We start from the raw sequence: 20,311 nt of genomic DNA on the forward strand, positions 1-20,311 counted from the left end.
ATTATTAGGTGTATCAGTCAGTAGCTGCAAACTGCCTGGCTGGTAGATGTGCTCACACTGCGTGAGTGTGTCTATCAGCCAGGCAGTTCGCAACTACTCGAGAGAGAGGGTATGGGGATGGGGAGCAAAATGGAATCCCCAGGACCAGACTCACTCGTGTGCCCAGGTCTGCATGTGCCCGGGTCAGTCCCGCTTCCCGCCAGCCGATTCGCTCTGCCTCTCCCTCTTGCTTCTCCTCCCGATCTCCCCTGTCCAGCCCTGCTACCCCCGTCCTGCCCTGCTTCCAGCAGCCGGTTCTTCCCCACTCCCACCAATCTCCCCCAGCCAGCCCCGCTCCCCCCCCAATGAACCCACCCCCGACCAGCCCCGCTCCTCCTAAACCCCTCCCAGCCGGCCGATTCTCCCCTGTTTCTTCTCCCGATCTCCCCTGGCCAACCCGTTGCCCCCGTCCAGCCCTGCTTCCGGCAGTTGGTTCTCCCATCCTCCTCCTCCCAATCTCTCCCGGCCACCCTCCCCCGATCTCCATCCCCCAGCCAGCCCTGTTTCCACCAGCTGCCCAAGCCTGGGTCTCCACCGAACAGCCCCGCTGCTCCCAACCCTGGTTCCCAGCAGCCAGTTTTTCCCATGGACACACCTCCTCCCAGCCTGCCCCGCTCCCCTCCTGGCAGCCATGCTGAGGCCCGGTATTTTTTTCCGGTGGCCTGGTACTGGGCCCATATTTTGGGAAACGCTGATATAGACTAATAAGAAATATTATTCAAGATTTAAGGATCCAAAGACACAGAATTTTTTTCCATTCCCTTTGTAATTTGATAGTTGTAGATGCACTGAATTCCGGAGGTTGTCAACAGCAGGCAAAGTCCAACTACTGTTGCAGGGATTGGAAGTGCCTTGACCTATTGGGAAGAAAGACCTATTCATCTGACACAATGCAATTTAGAATTTCAAATTCTCAGGCTCTGGCAGCAGTAACATCAGTTACTTTAAGCTCAACACATTTATTGATCAGCTCCACAGATGGTTTCATGCTGGTTTTAGTGAAGGACAACTGGTGGCCGAGACAGCATTGCTAGTGAGCACTTGATGCATTAGACACAGGAGCTTCATCCATCCACAGCTGCTGTTATGTAGCAGGCATCATGGTTGCACTTGTGAGGCTTCCCTAGCGAAGTGAAGACTGCTTTGGAGGATCTGTCTTCAAGGGCAGCAAATTGTTTGCAAAGAAGACTGACACGTTCTTCCATAAACTCACAGATTCCAGAGCAACTGTTCAGTCATTGGGGATTTATATACCTGGACATGAAAGAAAATTTAGTCCTTCACTTTGGCATAAATCCTGCACACCACGCTTTCCAGTTCAACGTTATTATATACTTAAAGGGAAAAATCCAGGTTATAAAAACACAAATAATCACAGCTGTTCACCTCAAAACATCATTTTTAATGTCTTGGTCAGAGCACTGAGATCACTCCCCTCAACACATCTGATCAACACATCATATCCATTTGGATGCTGCCTTGCTTCATTCCCCAACAACTGGGAATGAATAACTTCTGATAAATAACATCCTTCATCTGGAGAAGTAGCTTGTGCCCATGAAGGCACATGATACCATCTACATTTTTGGTTAGTCTCTAAGGTGCTGCAGGACTATTTGCTGTTGGGGTTCTTTTTTTAAGTTTTATCTAATAAATAGGTTCTGGAAATCATCTGCAAGGGCTACTCCAAACACTTCATCTCCCTCCCCCACAACCCCTTTTCACCCTCTCTTCAGGGACCTTTCTCACAAGAGTTTGTTGCTACAAGACCTATATCACATCCCCTGGCCCCCCTTCTGAGCCATAAAACCTGTGTCTCCACATATATGAGGCAAAGATTTTTACTCTAATTCTTCTCTGGTATCCAAAAAGAATGGAAGTTGGAGACTCTCACTGGACCTCTGATACAGTTCTTAATCTTCCCTCCCTCCTTAGTCCTGTCCACTAACTTCTTTCTCCAACTTTAGACAGTATCATGATCCTACCTGTCACTCAGGCCTGTAACCTAGGCATCATCTTGGATCTTTATCTAAACCACTCTAGAGCCTCGCTATGTCTGAGTCTTGCAGAGTCTTTCTGCTTAACATCTCTGATATCCATCCTTTCCTCTCCGTCCACACACATAAGACACTCATCCAAGCTCTTATTTCACAGAACTCTACATGATTACAGGTGACTCTGCTTCCAACACCAACTTTGACACCTCAGAAGTATCATTCATACTATACGCCATTCCAAAGCCCCAGCCCTGCATCGGGAATACTACTTGGAAGTCATCTACAGTGGAACCCAGAGGGACACTACTCGAAGAAGTTACCATCTTGGCAGTGTCAGTGGTTTTTCAAGGATGTATGTCCCTGTGTGTCCACCAGCCATCCTCCACCTCTCTAGGGGTACGTCTACACTGCATCCCTAGTTCGAGCTAGGGATGCAAATGGAGACGACCGAAGTAGTTAATGAAGCGGGGATTTAAATATCCCGTGCTCCATTAACATGATCTCGCCAGCGCGCTAGTTCGAATCACGGCTGGTTCGAACCAGGAAGTGCGCGCCGGGACGCGTTAGTTCGGACTAAAGCCCTTAGTCCGAACTAATGTTACTCCTCATTTTTTGGCCTCACCCCGTGTCTGTACTGTAGTTGCAGTACTCCCTAAGTCTGAGAGAGAAGATGGTACTCATTCCATGTTTCTGTAAGATCTGTGGCTTTGGTGCCTTCTCTAAAATCTATCCATGCACTTCCTGGGAAATGTAGGAGTTTGCTGAAGAAAGTTCTGCTTACCTAGCAAATTTACCACCATTAATCTAGGAAATAATAAAAAGCATGCACCTTTTAGCCACACAAAGAAGAGGAAAGAACAACAATTCCATTTAAAAAAAAGTTCCTCCTTTGTCATCCCTACCAATTCGAAGTGTACACTTTTGGACACTGAATTAGCAACTGGATATTCTGCTTGAGTAGACCTTTAATTACTAGGACAAAACAATTTTCTCTTAGCTGCTCTTTTAGAAAATCTCCTCCAGGCTTTAAATGAAGATAAAGAGCCCACGCAAAAGAATTACAATAGAGAATTTGTTTATAGATTATCAGCAGTGGAGATGTAATGCTGCCCTTTATCATCACTTGTCATACTAGTGACAGCCTATAAAACTCTTGCTCCTGCACGACTCTTTATTTGTCACCTTCTGCACTGACTCCTGCCCTGACAGATGCCTGGCATGTATCAAACCCATGATTTATTACCTCATTTAATCAACACTGTGGGGGAAAAAAAGAATACCTTTTCTTTTTAAATTACACATGAGGCATCTTCCCCCTATTTTTAGTGACAAGTATGCTGACTCTTTTTAGATCTGAGGTGCCCCATTTATTGCTCAGTGAAGAAATTAAATACTGGCATCTTTCTCACGCTTGCCTTTGAAAGTGAAATTTATGTTATGTCACCGCATATAAATGAGACCATCCTACCTCAGTGTTTTATTGTCATGGCAAGCTTGCTTGAACTGATTCCACTGGCAATAAATGGCCTCAGTGTGTTGACTGTGAGAGATTTAAAGGCCTTTCATTCCATTTTGCTTTCTATTTTGCACATCATATTATAATTTCTTGAGGGAATTTTTCCTGAAATTATGGTTTTGCCTTAGCACTGAGGGATGTGCATTTGGAGATGCAGCTTACTGGCTCCTCAGTGGATAATGCAGAAGCCATGTGTATACAGGAGGTTTTCTCAGACGATCTCTACAGCAATAGAATAGCCCATCAGGCTGGTGATCAACATTAAATTAAGATGTATGTGGTAACAATCAGACTTACATACATACACACACGTGCTTTCGCTATGAAATAAAACTCATACTAGAGTTGTGTGATAAAGGAACAATTTATTTTGATATGGAGAAATGTGATGTTAAAAGAAAAAGCTCCTAGCAATCAGTAAAATGAACGACTTACTAGATGAGATCTTAATAGGACTGGATTATTCCCAACTGCATATTCTCAAATGCTTGTCCTACTTAGTTTTCAATGATCCTTAAAGACAGGAGTTTTTTAGGTTTTGCCTTTTTTCTAGGCACTGACCTTGTCACAGCAATCTACCACTTTATGACCACTAAGTTATGAGTTGTTTTATGTGGGTGCATCTCTTGAAAATGAACCACAAAGTACCGCTCTTGCAGAAACAACAGCATGATTTGTCAAGTGTCCTCATCCAGTGTTGCCGGTACTCTAAGAAGTGCTTTGGTTGCCTATTTGTTGGTGATTGACCACTAAAGTTGTATTTTTAGCATTTATGTGACCTTAGAAAGTATTGGGCCAGTGGCCCAGCAAGGCCATCTGCTGTGTGTGTTCTCTATAGGTGTCTGAGATTGGCAGGACTGGAACAGAGTGTTCTTCCTGAAGCATACTTTGGAAATTTAAATGAAGTATAGAAATCCTTTCATGCTGATTTAACTTGAGAAGGATTATTATCTTTCAACCCAATTTTTGTTTGTTTTTGGGAAATCTTCATTCTCTAAACCATATTATAGTAGACTGTTGAAACTGGGTTCTACATGCAACTTTTGTAGCAAAGAGATTATTGATTACTTACTAAATCTTTCATCTTCATAAAACCTCAACATTTAGAGATGTATTAGATGTAATCATGATACTTTCTTCTGTATCAGTGGTTAAGATTAGGATACTACTTTTATGGATTAAATTTCCCCATTTGCTCAGGTGTTACACAGTCCAATTACTTTACATTCCTTTAGTAATCAATAATTTTCTCACATTTTTAAAAGATATCTGGAGTTTTGATGGCATGAGCCAAATTAAGCTCTTTAAAAATTAGCATTCTCTGACATTTAGTAGTTTAATTTTGAGTAAGATAGATTACTTTGTAGGTACAAATCTTAGTGAAGCTATGCTTAGAGTCCCATGTAAATACATATTGAACTTCCCAGATCTAGGACTGTTTTGGTCCGGCATCATCTGTGGTCAGGCAGGGTGGCAGGGCAGAAGAACCCTGGCAGAATCCCTGGCAGCAACAGAGCCAGGCAGCGGCCAGGGAATCCCTGGAGGCAGTGGGAGTGGCGGCGCCCAGGCGGTCCTGGCCAGGATATCCCCAGAGGCAGTGGGGCTGGTGGCAACAGGGTGGCTGGGCAGAGGAATCCCGACTGCTAGGCAGTCCTGGCAGCAGCAGAGGAAGCAGAGAGGGGAGCCCCAGCCAGGCCAGCATCAGCAGGGTAGGGAGCCCCAATCTTGGGAGATTGAGGGAGAAGACGACAGCAGAGGGGCAGCCATCAGGGGAGATTAACCTTTCCTTGTCTGGCAAACTCCCTGGTCTGGGACTGTTCAGGTCCTGAGGGTACCAGACCAGGGAGGTCCAACCTGTACTACAAATGTCGTTTGTATAGTCAACTATTTTGTGCTCTATGTATTGTGCTAAAAACCTAATAAAGCCACTTAGTCACAGGACAAAAAGTGGGCTTATTCAAAGCTATACAATTCATTTAGGGTGACTGGCTCCTGACATTCAAAGATGTGCTGAGTTATTTAAGACTATGCTTCACGAAGTGTAGAATGTGTGCTCCCTGGTAGGCATGAAGGGCTAGTTGGGAGAATGGGAGCCTCACCATGGAACTCTCTTCAGTCTCAGCTGTCACTGTAAATCTCTGACTTGTTGTTGGGGGGGGGGGGGGGTCAAAATATGGAGAGCACAACCAATGCAAAAAGTCTTGAATGTGTTATCAGGGAACCTGAACCTGTAGCTCTGAGAGATGATCTGCCCTCTTCATTTCAGCAGGCACTAATTCAGATGTCAATGAAGATATTTTAATTACCAACATTTACACTGCTTGGCAAATGAGGTAAGAAAGGAGAAGCATCATAGGACTGGTCTATGCTGGGAACGTGCATTGGCATAGCTATGTATCTCAAAGATATGGTGTAGGCAGTGCTAGCTTCTCAGAAGAATTCTTCCATTGAATTAGGTCTGGCCTACACTAGATAATTAGGTCAGCATAATTATGTTGCATGGGGTGTCTGGAAAAATCCACACCTGAGTGGCATAATTAAACCAACCTAAGTCCCCATGTAAATAGTGCTAGGTTAACAGAAAAATTGTTTCCCTGATCAAGATACTGCTCCTAGGAGGCTGATTGCCTGTGCTGATGGAAGAACCCCTCCTGTCAACCTAAATAGTGTCCACACAGAAGAGCTACATAATATGAAGACATGCATCAGCATTTCCCCAAGATTTTGGGTTGTGTTTGGTATTGTTGGGGATGGGGATAGAGAGGGAAGGTCTATAAATTAGATATTAGGCCACTAATAATGCATGGCAGCATTGCAGGGAGGATGTGATTAGGTTTCATTTTTGGGAAGCATGGCTCACCTCTTAATAGCTTGGGAAACCCAGGTTTTACCAAAACATGGGGGATAGAATGAAGTGGCCTGTACTATTGGCTGTCTGTTTCTACTTAACCAAGGCAAGAGACAATATAAGGCTTGAAGACATTTTGTTTAAAATTGGAGGAATTAAAGCAAGCCCCTGCAGGGGACTTGCTCTCATTCTAAATCTCAGCTGCCCTTTTTAGCTTTTTTCCTTTTTTCCCCTGTGATAGTTGGACTCATTAATGATTTATTTGCTTGCACTGCTTACTAGTGCTGTTGTGCCAATTAAAGAGGTGGTGTTCATTCTTTGTCCTCAAATAGGAATTGTTAGTCCACCTAACGATGATTCTAACAGCTATTCTGTTTATCTTATTCTTTGTACATCTTTAATGTTACCCTCATCATGGGTCTACATCATCTTGTCTGATGTGAAGGTTGTGGAGTAGTGAGCAATGAGCTGCAGATCATAGACTGGGGTTCCTAGGCAACACTGTAGTGTTTTGTTTGTTTTCGTCTAGTTTTTGTTGGGGTTTTTTTTTGTTTTTTTGCTTGACAGTAAATTAAACTAGACTTTGGGATGAAAGTCGGGGTGAAGTGACTGTTGAGTTGAGGTACATTTTCAGAAGTTCACAGAAGTGCTATACCAATTAACTTTGGCTTGATTTTCCATGGAAATTTGCAATTCTCAATAGCATTAAAGCTGTTTCATTTTCTTAATGCTATAGGGTAATTCAAATTACTATATAAAAACTTCTGGCTCACAATCCCTTAAAGACTTTTCTTACCCTGCTGTAAGGCATGTCTGTGCCTTTGTTCTTAGGGATTACTCCCTCCTTCTGTATTCTTCAAAGAATAGCTATGAAAAGAGTTCCTAAAAGCTAAGGAAGGAGTTGGGTAAATAAATACTTTAAAGGGTCTTACCAGTGGAAACAAAATGATTCAAGAATAAGTGGGAGTCATGATGCTGAATGCAGGTGGTTCGCTGACAAATCGTAAGTGTGCACATCTGGAATTGGCAAAGAGCATATTGCCAGAGGTGTCATTGGTGGGAGCAGATGCCCCAGATAAGTAGCAGGGATGTAGATAGTAATCTGCACTTATTCCTGCTCCTGGGAATGCAGGCTGATCATTCTTTCAAATTGAAAAATTGGGAGAGTCTGCCTAGAATTTCTTTCAGGGGTACATTTTAGTGGGTTCATAGGAAGTGGGGTATCAGTGAGGAGAAAGGAGACAGCTTCTTTCAGAATGACAAACTGGAGCACTTTGAAGTCAATGATAGGGTGGGAGACGACAATATGTATCCTTTCTCCACCTCTTTTATTATCCTCTCCCAGCACCAGCTTCTTTCTCCAATCAAAATCTTATCCCACCACTTCTCTCACACACACACTCACTCACTCACACAGAGTTTGCCCACAATCTTATTTACTACTTGACTGTTGCCTCCTACACTGAACCCATTCTCCTGCTAGTTCAGCAGTGCTCCTACTCCTTTTCCACCTGCTCAGAAACACCTACAGGCCAAATGCCTTCTCTTTCCTATCCAATCTTTTCATAACTCAGAACTATACCCTCAACCTGAATATTCTCAAGCTGAGAATTCACACACCCCTGCAAGTTAGATATCTCGTCCCTGGTGTCACAATTCTGCCTTTCTGACACTGACACACAGAAGTTCCCAGCCCCAACCCGTGGGCCTGCACAAGCAGATCCAGAGGCAGCAGTGAGCATGTGCAGACAGCTATTTGCTCTGCTTAAGTGAGGTGAGAGACACACACCTGCATTTCCTGATCCGTCTCTCATCTCTCTGTGATACTAAGTTTTTGCCACACTGCATATGGTGGGGCTTAGTACTTAAAAGTCAGAAATGTTTATATTAAATCAAAGCTCAGTGGGAAGGGCACGTTTTGCTGTTAATACTTCTGCTATTGCTGTTGCTGTGCTGCAAACCACACTTGTTGAAGAAAAATCAACAGCTGCATGCTATAGCTATAAACCTGAGAAAGTAATGCTGTTAAATGCTAAGAGCCTTCTCTTGCCATAAAAATTGGTAAAATAAAATGACCAAGACTTGTGGTAGCTGTTGTTCTAATTTTAATTCAACTGCCCAAGTTAAGAAACCCCAGAGGCTCAAATGGAAAAGACACTTGAAAGTTCATTTTTCAGAAGTCTCTCTTTTTTTCCTCTAGAGTATAAACAATAAAGAAGAAAACACTCTTTTTATACCACATCTGGTAAAGCATTATTCTTCAGATTAAAATCCTACATGCCCAAAGCAAGCTGTAAAGACTGAATCATGAAACCTAAAATGTGGTTTATAATCAAAATATCCATAGATCCTTTGTTATAGAAGCCTGGTGGGAAGTCCTAAGTGGAGTGCAGGATCTGGTCCAAGGGGTAAATATATCTGGACTGCTTGGAAATAGTGACCATAATGTAATAAAATTTAACATCCCTGTGGTAAGAAAAACACCTTGGCAGCCCAACTCTGTGACATTTAATTTCAGAAAGGGGAAATACACAAAAATGAGGAAATTAGTTAAACAGAAATTAAAAGGTATAGTGACAAAAGTAAAATCTCTGTAAGCTGCATGGAAAATTTTCAAAAACACCATAATAGAGGCTCAACTGAAATGTATACCTCAAATTAAAAAACACAGTAAGAGAACCAAAAAAATGCTACTATGGCTTAACAACCAAGTAAAAGAAGCAGTAACAGATAAAAAGACATCTTTTAAAAAGTCAAATCCTAGTGAGGCAAATAGAAAAGACCATAAACTTTCTAAAGTTAAGTGTAAAAATATAATAAGAAAGGCCAAAAAGGAGTTTGACGAACTGCTAGCCAAAAAAATCAAAAAGTAATAGCAAAATGTTTTTAAGTACATCAGACGTAGGAAGCCTGCTAAACAATCAGTGGGGCCCTTGGACGATAGAGATGCTAAAGGAGCACTCAAAGCTGATAAAGTCATAGAGGAGAAGCTAAATGAATTATTTGCTTCAGTCTTCACAGCTGAGGATATTGGGGAAATTCCCAAACCTGAGCCATTCTTTTTAGGTGACAAATCTGAGGAATTGTCCCAGATTAAGGTGTCATTAGAGAAAGTTTTCAATCAACTTGATAAACTTAATAGTAATAAGTCACTGGGACTAGATGGCATTCACCCATCTGAAAGAACTCAAATGGGAAATTGTGGAACTATTAACTATGGTTTGTAACCTATCCTTTAAATTGGCTTCCATACCTAATGATTGGCAGATAGCTAACATGATGCCAATATTTAAAAAGGCCTCTAGAGGTGATCCTGGCAATTACAGACCAGTAAATCTAACATCAGTACCAGGAAAAATAGTGAAGAATAAAATTGTCAGACACAGATTAACATAATTTGTTGGGGGAAAGTCAACATTTTTTCTGTAAAGGGAAATCATGCCTTACTAATCTACTAGAGTTCTTTGAGAAGGTCAACAAACATTTGGAGAAAGGGGATCCAGTGGCTATAGTATACTTAGACTTCCAGAAAGCCTTTGACAAGGTCCCTTGCCAAAGGCTCTTAAATTAAATAAGTTGTCATAGGATAAGAGGGAAGGTCCTCTCATGGATTGATAACTGGTTAAAAGACAGGAAACAAAGGGTGGGAATAAATGGTAAATTTTCAGAGTGGATAGCGGTAATTAGTGGGGTCCCCCAAAGGTCTATCCAGGATCCATCCTATTCAACTTATTTATAAATGATCTAGAGAAAGGGGTAAACATGAGGTGGCAAAATTTGCAGATGATACCAAACTGCTTAAGATAGATAAGACCAAAGCAGACTGTGAAGAGCTTCAAAAAGATCTCACCAAACTAAGTGATTGGGCAACAAAATGGCATATGAAATTCAATGTTGATAAATGTAAAGTAATGCACATTGGGAAAAAAAACCAACTATGCAGACAATATGATGGGGACTAATTTAGCTACAACTACTCGAGCGAGAGATCTTAGAGTCATTGTGGATAGTTCTCTGACAACATCCACTCAATGCATAGCAGTCAAAAAAAAATAGAATGTTAGGAATCATTAAAAAAGGGATAGAGAATAAGACAAAGACTATCTTATTGACTATAAAACCATGGTACTCCCACATCTTGAATATTGCGTACAGATGTGGTCACCTCATCTCAAAAAGATATATTGGCATTAGAAAAGGTTCAGAAAAGGACAACAAAATGATTAGGGGCTTGGAACAGGTCCCATATAAAGAGAGATTTAAAAGACTTGGACTTTTCAGCTTAGAAAAGAGGACACTAAGGGGGAATATGATAGTCTATAAAATCTTGACTAGTGTGGAAAAAGTGAATACAGAAAAGTTATTTATTTATTCCTACAATATAAGAACTAGGGGTCACCAAATTAAATTAATAGGCAACAGGTTTAAACAAACAAAAGGAAGTTTTTCTTCATGTGCACACAATCAACCTATGGAACTCCTTGCCAGAGGATGTGTTAAAGACTATGACTTTAACTGGGTTAAAAAAAGAGCTAGATAGCCATTGATGGACCTAACCTCCATTAATCTATTAGCCAGGATGGGTAGGAATGGTGTCCCTAGCCTCTGTTGGTCTGTAAATGGGTGACAAAAGAGGAATCGTGAGGATTACCTGTTGTGTTCCCTCCTTCTGGGGCATTTGGTATTAGCCACTGTTTGCAGACAGGCTACTGAGATAGATGGGCCTTTAGTCTGACCTAGTATGGCTATTCTTATGGTCTTATGTACTTAAATGTACAACATCTCCAACAATACTACTGTTTCTGCAAATTTTATTTCCTTGCTAATGGAATTTAAAGAAGATGACTGTTCATCTTAAATGCTCCATTGTTCATGCAGTTATCCTTCCTGTACATGGCCAGTGCAAGCTTCATCAAACAATAGGAAGCATCATCAGATTTCACGTCACTGCTAAATAATAGGCCTTTAACACCGCATAAAACCACAACAAAGGAATCCTAAAAAATTTTCCTACAATCTGTGATAAATATAAGGCCTGATCCACTGTCCATAGAGTCTACTGGGAACAACAACGTTCCAAAAGAATTCTACAATATAACAAGCAAATCAGAACCTAATATATACAGTTCTGATGCACATTAACTTGGTCTCCAATACTTAGGAATTTTAACATGCTGATGCTAATAGATATTTCTTTGCCAAATAGTTACTCAATTTATTCAGAGCTGGAATGAACCTGACAATCTGCAGTGTTTTATCATAAGTTAGTGGCTTATTTTTTCCTATTGTAATATTGTCAAGTAACTTATTTATGTGAGGCAAAACTGTAAATGATTCACTCCTATTGTTTGTTTTTAATTAGAAGAAAATATGTTCCAAATGTGCTGTTATGTGATTCATACACAGTCAGGCTATATAGACAGAATAGTACAGAATCTATCAACTGCTGTACTTTTACAGCTTAATTTTCTTTGCAAGTCAGCCATTCATTTGCTTCAAGCTGCTAGCCAGTTGCCACTTGCAAGTTTATTTGCCCTCTTGTGCTCATAAACAATTTAGTCATGCTGATTTAACACTTAATTTTTTAAAATTACTTTCCATGCATCTTGTTGCATAATTAATACAAGTAGAAAGCTCACTTGGAAAGGGCATTGTTTGTAAAACCATATGTCAAGATGATCATCTGGCCTTGGGCTGCAGGAAATTAGAGAATGGGTGAATATTCTGCAGTAGTTTTGGCCGTGATTATATGGTGGCTGGCAGCATGCCAGTAGCAGCTAAGTAGCAGTGAAAGGTCTAGAACGTCAGTGATTTCCTCTGTGTATTAGATCATAGATCATTTTCAAGTCATGAAACATCTCAGAAAGGATTTGTAGCAAATACTAACGGATTTGAAATTACAGGCAGTCCCCGACTTACGCGGCAGTTACGAACAGGGCTTTGAAATTACAGGCAGTTACGAACAGGGCTGCCCCAGAGTACACGGACTGCGGGACCTCGCGGTCCTGCCGCCCGTGTACTCTGGGGCTTTCTCTGCGTCTCCCTGGTCTGCAGACCAGGAAGACGCAGAGCAAAGCCACGGAGGGGCTCAGGCAGCCCAGGGGCGCCTGGGCTGCCCGAACCCCCCCCCCCCCCTCCACCCCCCTCCCGCGGCTTTACAAAGCCGCGGGGAAGCCGGCAGCGGAGCAGTCCGGGGGGGGCTCAGGCAGCGGGGCATCCCAGGCGCGCCTGGGCTGCTCCGCTGCCGGCTTCCCCGAGGCTTTGCAAAGCCCGTGTCTTCCTGGTCTGCTGGGGTAGGGTGGGGGGGCGCAGCTAGTACACCCCCCCCCCCCCCCCCAGCAGACTAGGCTTTTCTCCGGACGCCTGTGGCAGAGCAGCTGGGGTGCTGCCGGTTGGTCCCGCAGCGCCGCTCTGGGCGCTACTGGTCCAACCCAGCAGCACCCCAGCTGCTCTGGTCCTGATTCAGCCGCTGCTGGTCAGTTTCAGCAGCGGCTGAATCAGGACGCCTGGGGCAGAGCAGATGGGATGCTGCTGGGTTGGTCCAGTAGTGCCGAGGAGCGGCGCTACTGGAGCAACCCAGCAGCACCCCAGCTGCTCTGCCCCAGGCGTCCAGATTTAGCCGCTGCTGAAACTGACCAGCGCTGACTACAGGAAGCCCGAGGCAGAGTTGCTCTGCCCCGGGCTTCCTGGAATCAGCTGCTGATCAGTTTCAGCAGCAGCTGACTTGGGGACGCTTGGGGTTCTTAAGTTGATTCTGTATGTAAGTCAGAACTGGCGGTCAGTTTCAGCAGCGGCTGAATCTGGACGCCAGTTCCGACTTACATACAGGTTCAACTTAAGAACAAACCTACAGTCCCTATCTTGTACGTAACCCGGGGACTGCCTGTACAAGAAATAAAGGAGCACTGAATACTTACAGTAGCATTTGTTGTTTGCATGTTTTCACACAGACATGTTCTTGGTTTGGCCTTCCGCAGCTGACACCTTCACCTTTTCCCCTTCTTTCCAGAACACTTGAAAGAGAAGTTGGAGGAATACATGGCCCGTTTTGCCAAAGTGAGGATTGTGCGCACCAAGAAACGAGAAGGGCTGATTCGGACCAGACTGCTAGGAGCCTCGATGGCTAAAGGAGAAGTCTTGACGTTCCTGGACTCCCATTGTGAAGTCAACGTGAATTGGCTTCCTCCCTTGCTTAGTAAGTGCTTGAATTGGCCATTGAAATCAGAACATGTAGTTTAGTTTACACTTGTTCTCCAGAATAGGCAGATCCTTGCACTATATAAAAAAGTTAATTGTCACAGGCCACCTGCAATACAGTTCTGATATTCCAAGCACAACATGAGATTTTTAGACCTTCACGTACATCACTGAATTTCACTGGAATAATCTGAAGGATATATATACTGGTTGTCTAGAAATTGAAAAGTCAGTATAAGAAAGAGCTTGTTTGTCTGGCAAGACAGAAATCTGAAAGACTTGATTTCAAAGATGACAAGAATAATTTCTGAAATATAGTTCTGCTCTCCCCTTTGTTTCTAGTACTAGGTAAGGAATGTACTATAAATGTAAGAGCAATAAGGAGTGTTTGGTTTGCAGCTACTCTACTCCTCCTTAGTCTTCCACATTCCAATAAATCAGTTGTAGTTGTAAATATATCCCAGATTTGGAATTAAAGCCAATAACTGAATTCACAGTACGAAGCTCAGAAAGGATGATTTGCTATTGACTGCTCTTCTGGATTCCAGATGGAACCAGCAAAGCACTGTAATCAAAGGCATGGGAAGAAACGATTGTAAGTCTGATTCCTCATCCCGTCCTGACAGAGTGTGCTTTCGTCCTTTAGTTCAGACAAGAAACCTTGTTTTCATTAAGAGAATTTCTCATACAGCTGGCAGTTTAGCCTTTCATCAGTGAGTGGTCATTATCCCTTGCGTTTTGTTGCTGGAACTGGTTTTGTGGCAAAATATGCTGATTAAACATATTCAAGCAGCAAAATGCCTCATTCTGTTTCTGGCCTATGCAACATAATGCAGAAAGCCATTAACCAGTCTCTCTAATAATCCCTAACATAATCCACAAAATTGAAGCCTATATATTTTTTGTAACTGGAGTTACAGGGGCCCCATTTAGGAGAGGCTGGGTGAGGTTCCTGCTCCCTCCTTCCAAGTGTCATACCACATTTGGATGAAGTTGTAGCCGAAGGAGAGATGCAGCTCCTCTCTGACACACTGCCCTGCTCTGCTGCCATCTGCAGCTGCTGTGCTGCTCCTTGCCCCTGACTAGGCCAGTCGCCAGCAATTCCAGCAGAACAGTCAGTGGGCCCCCATGCACAAACCGTGCCCACTCAGCTGCACTGGTGAGAGTGCTTTTCCAGCACAGCCACGGCTTCCATATGCCTGATCAATAGGGTTGCCAATTGTCCCCTGCCCCTGCTCACTCTATCCCCCCCTTCCTCTGTCATCTGCTCTCCCCCATCCTCACTCATTTTCACCAGGATGAGGAAGGGAAGGAAGTTTGGGTATTGGAGGGGGCAGAGGGTGAGGACTCTAGGGGTATGTCTAGACTACAGGCTTACGTCGACATAAGTTTTGTCGACAGAATCTGTTGGCAAAACTTATGTCGACATAGAGCGTCTAGACTACATCCAGTTCTGTCGACAAAGCAAGCCGCTTTGTCGACATAACAGTGTGGACGCAAAGGACAGTGTTGATGCAATAACGCCTTCTATCGACAGAACTCTGTTGACAAAAGGCGTTATTCCTCGTAGAATGAGGTTTACATACGTCGACAAAACTGCTGAGTTTTGTCGACATTATGTCGACATAACTCAAAGGCAGTGTGGACGCAAGTAGAGTTTTGTCGACGAAAGTCCACTTTTGTCGATAAAACCCTGTAGTCTAGACACACCCTAGGAGGGAGCATGGATGCAGACGGGGTTCCACCAGGTTCAGGTGGGGGTGCCAGAGCAGATCAGGATGTCTAACTACAGCACCTCTTGAAAATGACCAGCATATCCCTCTGGCAGCGGTTTATAGGCGGGAGGGCCAGGGGTCTCCATGTGCTACTGCCTACAGGCAACACCCCCCTGGGTCCGGGCCATGCGAAGCTGCAGATTGTGAGCTCTGCTGCTCTCCCAGGGCCGCAGGGATATGCCAGCTGCATCCAGGAACAGCTCAGAGCCTGCCTTAGCCCCACTGCACTGCTAGCACCAGGGGCTAGGGCTCCCGGAACCGTTTTAAGTCACCGGGACCTACGGGAAATTGCTCCCTTTGTCCCCCTCCTCTTCCATTGGTGGGCCTGCCCCTCACATGGAGCTGCTTGGTACTGGGATGCTGAATCCTGACCACCTGTGCAGAGCTGATACTGCACTGTCCCCTTCCCTCTTCCCCATTGTGTACTCAAGGAAGCAGAGTATGTCCCTCACCCGTGTCCCAACGTGCCAACTAGGGACTGAGCATACATCCAGCCCTGCTGCAAAAGCACCCCCTTGGACATGGCCCCTAACTGCACCCAAAGCTACCCCTGTGTGTGCACCCAGCCCCTAGCTATCCCCAAGGTACTCTCCTTGCACCCAGCCCCTAGCTACCTCTCTCCCTGAATCCTTAGTGGTCTTCAATTTTTTTGAGATGTTACAATTTTAGATTGTATCCTCCCATTATCTGAACAAAAAAAAAAAGAACAGTTTTCAGCAGCTTAACTAGTTTTTGGAATCACCCCTTCCCACCAAAATCTGAAATGATGTCCCTGGTAGGGTGCCCAAATTATGCATCCAGTCTATTCCTTGGTTATTGTCTTTCCTTATTTACGGCATCAGCATTAACCTTTTTATTAAATTGTGCCACCATCTCTGTAAAAGCCAAGCGGCTGGAGAAGGGAAGGAGCAGAGAGACCGGCTGACTTCCACAAGTTGCAGTGTCAGGTCACTGCTGGATGTGTTCACCTTAGTTAACTGAGAGAGAAGTCTTCTGCCTGCTGTTGGGCTTTCAGGGTTGGATGTTGCTCAGCACATCCCTCAACTAGTGCAAAAATCTTATGGCTTCTCACCTAATTTTTCATAACCACAGATGTGATGAAAAGCTTCTATTTTGCTAACTTAATTCTGCTGCAAAATCAAAAGTTCCAAACCCAGCTTTTCTTCATAACTCTCCTCTGAGGGTAGAAAACCTTCTAACTTTCCTCCAGATATTCTTAGCTTAATCACAAACACTGTTTCCTCAGGGAATACACAGACAAATGAGAAGGCCTGGATTGTGGTCTGGTGTTATGTTTGGGAGGGGAAACTGCAGTTAACTCCTTTCTGAATTGAAAAGGAGCCAGGGTCCTGGGATTGATTCCTCCTCTCCTTATGTGTCAGGTCTAACAGAAATAACACCCAGCAAGTCAACAAGGACTATTCTAAACCTTAAGTTTGGGGCACACTGAGGCCCAAGGCTAGGATAGCGAGCTGTCCATTTTTTTGCTGGAAAGTAGGGTTGAAAAACAGATGTGATGGTGTCTGGTCAGATCTACTGACCAGGCACCCAACGTCCATTTATTTAGGCAAGGAGGAACTGTCATAAACTGCATCAGCCCGTACTCACACGGGGCCACCTCCCACATGCCTTGAGCAGTTGCAGCTTTCAGTTCCAGCTCTGTAGGAAAGGGGAGAAGCATGAGTGATGGGAAAAAGGTGAAAGAGGAGTGAATGGCTGTGGGGCCATAGGAGGAAGGAGCAGGGCCTCATTGGAAGAGGCGGGGCAGGGTGAGGCTTGGGTGAAAGGGATGCAACAGAGCAGGAAGGGTCAGGTTCCAGCACTACCGCTGGAGTGTTCTGTTCTTAAATATTACAAAGTTGGCAGCCCTACCCTAGACTCAGCCATTAGCCCTGGAATCTGAAACAGAAAATAATGCAAAGCAAACACAATATGAACAAACAAAAAAGTTTCAAGGGCAACTTACACTCTGCCACCTTAAAGAGAGGATTAACCATTTGAAGTCCCAGTGTTTCTCCTTTTTACAATAAATGGGAAAAAAAAGCAGTGGCTTAAAGGGAGCAGCATCTGTCATGTATTAACAGTAGGTCTAAATACCTATTTGTAAGTTTTTACCGAAGGGCTCATAGCTTTCTCCCCACAGCCTGCATTTTTTGAATAACTGGAGATGAAACTCTGCTGAAGCAGATTGCACATTTGGCACTTACAGATCGCTGGTGCTGCATCCACAGGGCAAGCGAGGCTGCCCTTATTATGTCTGATTGAATCTGAAAAGCATGTTGAAAAGTCCTCACAGAGAGACAAACTCAGCTGGGTTCTAGCATGAAGGCACTCTGGCTACGTCTACACTGGCATCCCTAATGTAGCACGTTGGAATAGGCAAATCCGCGGGGCATTTAAATATCCCCCGCAGCATTTGCATTAACATGGCTGCCGCTTTTTTCCGGCTTGGGGAAAAGCTGGAGAAAAGTGCCAGTCTAGACGTGATTCTCCAGAAAATAAAGCCTTTTCCGGAGGATTTCTTATTCCTACTTTCAAGTAGGAATAAGAGATCCTCCGGAAAAGGCTTTATTTTCTGGAGAATCACGTCTCGACTGGCGCTTTAAGAAATCCTCCGGAAAAGGCTTTATTTTCTGGAGAATCACGTCTAGACTGGCGCTTTTCTCCGGCTTATCTCCAAGCCGGAAAAAAAGCGGCAGCCATGTTAATGCAAATACCGCGGGGGATATTTAAATCCCCCGCGGATTTGCCTATTCTAAAGTGCTACATTAGCATCCCTTTTCCGGAGGGATGCCAGTGTAGACATAGCCTTTGTGTTCATCAGCCTGCCCAAGAGCAATGGGTGAACCCCCACATTTGGAGAGACTAGCCTGCTGGCCCCACTCCTTTTGACCAAGGCCCCACCACACCTACACCAAAGCCCTGAATTTCCCCTGTAACAGAAGGACCCCTGAGGGCACCCTGCCCACCTTGGGCTGGCCGCAGCACCTGTTCATGCCACATGACAGGCCTGCTTCAGCTACCCCAGGCCAGTCCCAGTGCCTGGTTGTGTTGGCTGGTCAACTACCTCCTCACCCCCAATTGCCAGCCCAACCCCAGCCACACCATGCCATGTCACCACCCCACTATCCAAGTGCTAGGCCATCGCCCCTCTTCCCCCCCCTCCCACACACACCTGGCTGAGCCATCTCACTACCTTCCCTCCCATGTGCCACCTGAGACATATTAGCCTTGTCCTTTCTCTAATGTCCTCACAGCCTACTTCTGCCTGCCATGTGGTAAGTCCTCTACTTCACCTCCCGCAGCCCTCTTCACTATCCTGCCCCTGAGGGAAGGGAAGTGGGAGGTGAAGCAGAGAACTTACCACATAGCAGACAGGTGGAAGCAGGCTATGAAGACGTTGGAGAAAGGACAGAGCCACTGCGGCTCAGGTGTCCTAGTGGTAGGTCAGCAGCAGTTGCACCAGGGAAGGCTTAGCCTTCCTGGGCTTACTGTACCCACCACACATGGCCTTCCCCTATTTCTTAAGCAGTTTCTCTGGTTGAGACTTCACAAATACTAGGGCTGAGAAAAGAATCACCACTTAGTATTTTTGACATGAGACAGTTGCAACATTTTAAGTGAAATCCCATGTATGGAAACTTACTACAAAATAAGACTGATTTATCTGAGGCCAGCTTAAACTGATTCCTGATCTACTTACACTAATCAGAAACAAGTCACTCGCACAGTGTCCACACGGGGTTTGTTTGCTCTAGTTTAACCAGATCAGTTCAAATTCATACCCTTTAGTTAATGGAGTGTTGTTATAGCTGTGTTGGTCCCAGGAGCTTTCCTGGCAAAACCCACTTCTTCAGATGGGCTGTAAGTGGTTGAGGTAACATCTACACTTGCAGAGCTATTATGCATTTTTAAAGCAGCCCATTATTTCAAAATAGATTTCGAAAATTTTCTATTCCCTTGTCCACGAGGGTTAAAGGATATTTCAGAATAGCATTTTATTTTGAAATTACCTTGAAATAAGATACACATTTTGCGTAGTGCTGGCTGGAACAGCAGTTATGGCAGCTATGTAACCCAGCCAGCAGCAGGGCTGAAGGAGCCAGTGGCAGGAAAGGGCAACAGACCGAGGAGGCCAGTGGCAGGAGACCATAGTTCCTGCTAAGCTGTGCAGCTGCACAGCTGTTTTCTGAGCTCTGCTTAGAAGTTCAAAAGTCCTGCACAGGCAGGAAGATAAGCTGATTGGCAGAGGGAGGGGGAGGGCTGTTGTCTTGCTGAGCAAGCAGCTAACTAGAGCTGTTCTGTGCTTGAAATGGAGCAGATCTCAGAGCAGGTAATAAAAACAAGCTAAGGAGAGAAGTGGCTAGGCCAGGGGAGGGAGGAGGGAGGGAGTAGGTGAGTGGGTAATTGGGGGGGATTCAGAGGATAGGGGAGTTTGCAGAATCCCTTATGCAAGGGAGAGAGAGGCAGAAACTCAACATTCTCAAGTCTCCTGGGAAGTGAGAAGCATAGGATAGGTGGGGGAAAGGAGGGGGTGTTGGCATTGAGGTGAGGTGGAGGCAGGGAGGTAGTTTGTTTGTGCTGTGAGGTGGGGACAGTGTGGATAATTTGATTTTTAGCCAGGAGTTAGGACAGAACAGACTGCTGGAGCCTGCTACTTTGAGAAGCCGGATTTATCCCAGGATCCTGGACCCGTGCTAGGAAGTCACCTCTCTTTCTTTACCCCATTCCCTTGAGCATCTGTGAGTCTAGGGCCAAAGTATAGTAAACTCATGTTGATTGTGCCATGACTGCCATTGAAAAGAGGTGGTATTAAAAAATGACTTCAGAGTGGTAATTAAGTATCATGATACTTGGCACATTAATCAACACTGTTATTTTTAGTAATTATATCATAGTAGGAAATCTCATTACCGCTTTCTAGAGGAGGCTTGCAGAT

General features: G+C 44.4%; 1 protein-coding gene across 5 annotated transcripts in view; it reads left to right on the forward strand.

Moving 5' to 3' along the window:
• The window catches only part of GALNTL6 (polypeptide N-acetylgalactosaminyltransferase like 6), an 837,664-nt gene that overhangs the window by 692,028 nt on the left and 125,325 nt on the right, over positions 1 to 20,311 (forward strand). For all 5 annotated transcript variants that reach the window (XM_075930207.1, XM_075930204.1, XM_075930205.1 and 2 more), the window contains one exon: positions 13,410 to 13,595. In XM_075930207.1, the coding sequence (XP_075786322.1) occupies positions 13,410 to 13,595 (186 nt within the window). The remainder of the gene's footprint in view (positions 1 to 13,409; positions 13,596 to 20,311) is intronic.

This window comes from Pelodiscus sinensis, chromosome 5 (assembly GCF_049634645.1).
Source record: "Pelodiscus sinensis isolate JC-2024 chromosome 5, ASM4963464v1, whole genome shotgun sequence".
Classification (NCBI taxonomy): Eukaryota; Metazoa; Chordata; order Testudines; family Trionychidae; genus Pelodiscus; species Pelodiscus sinensis.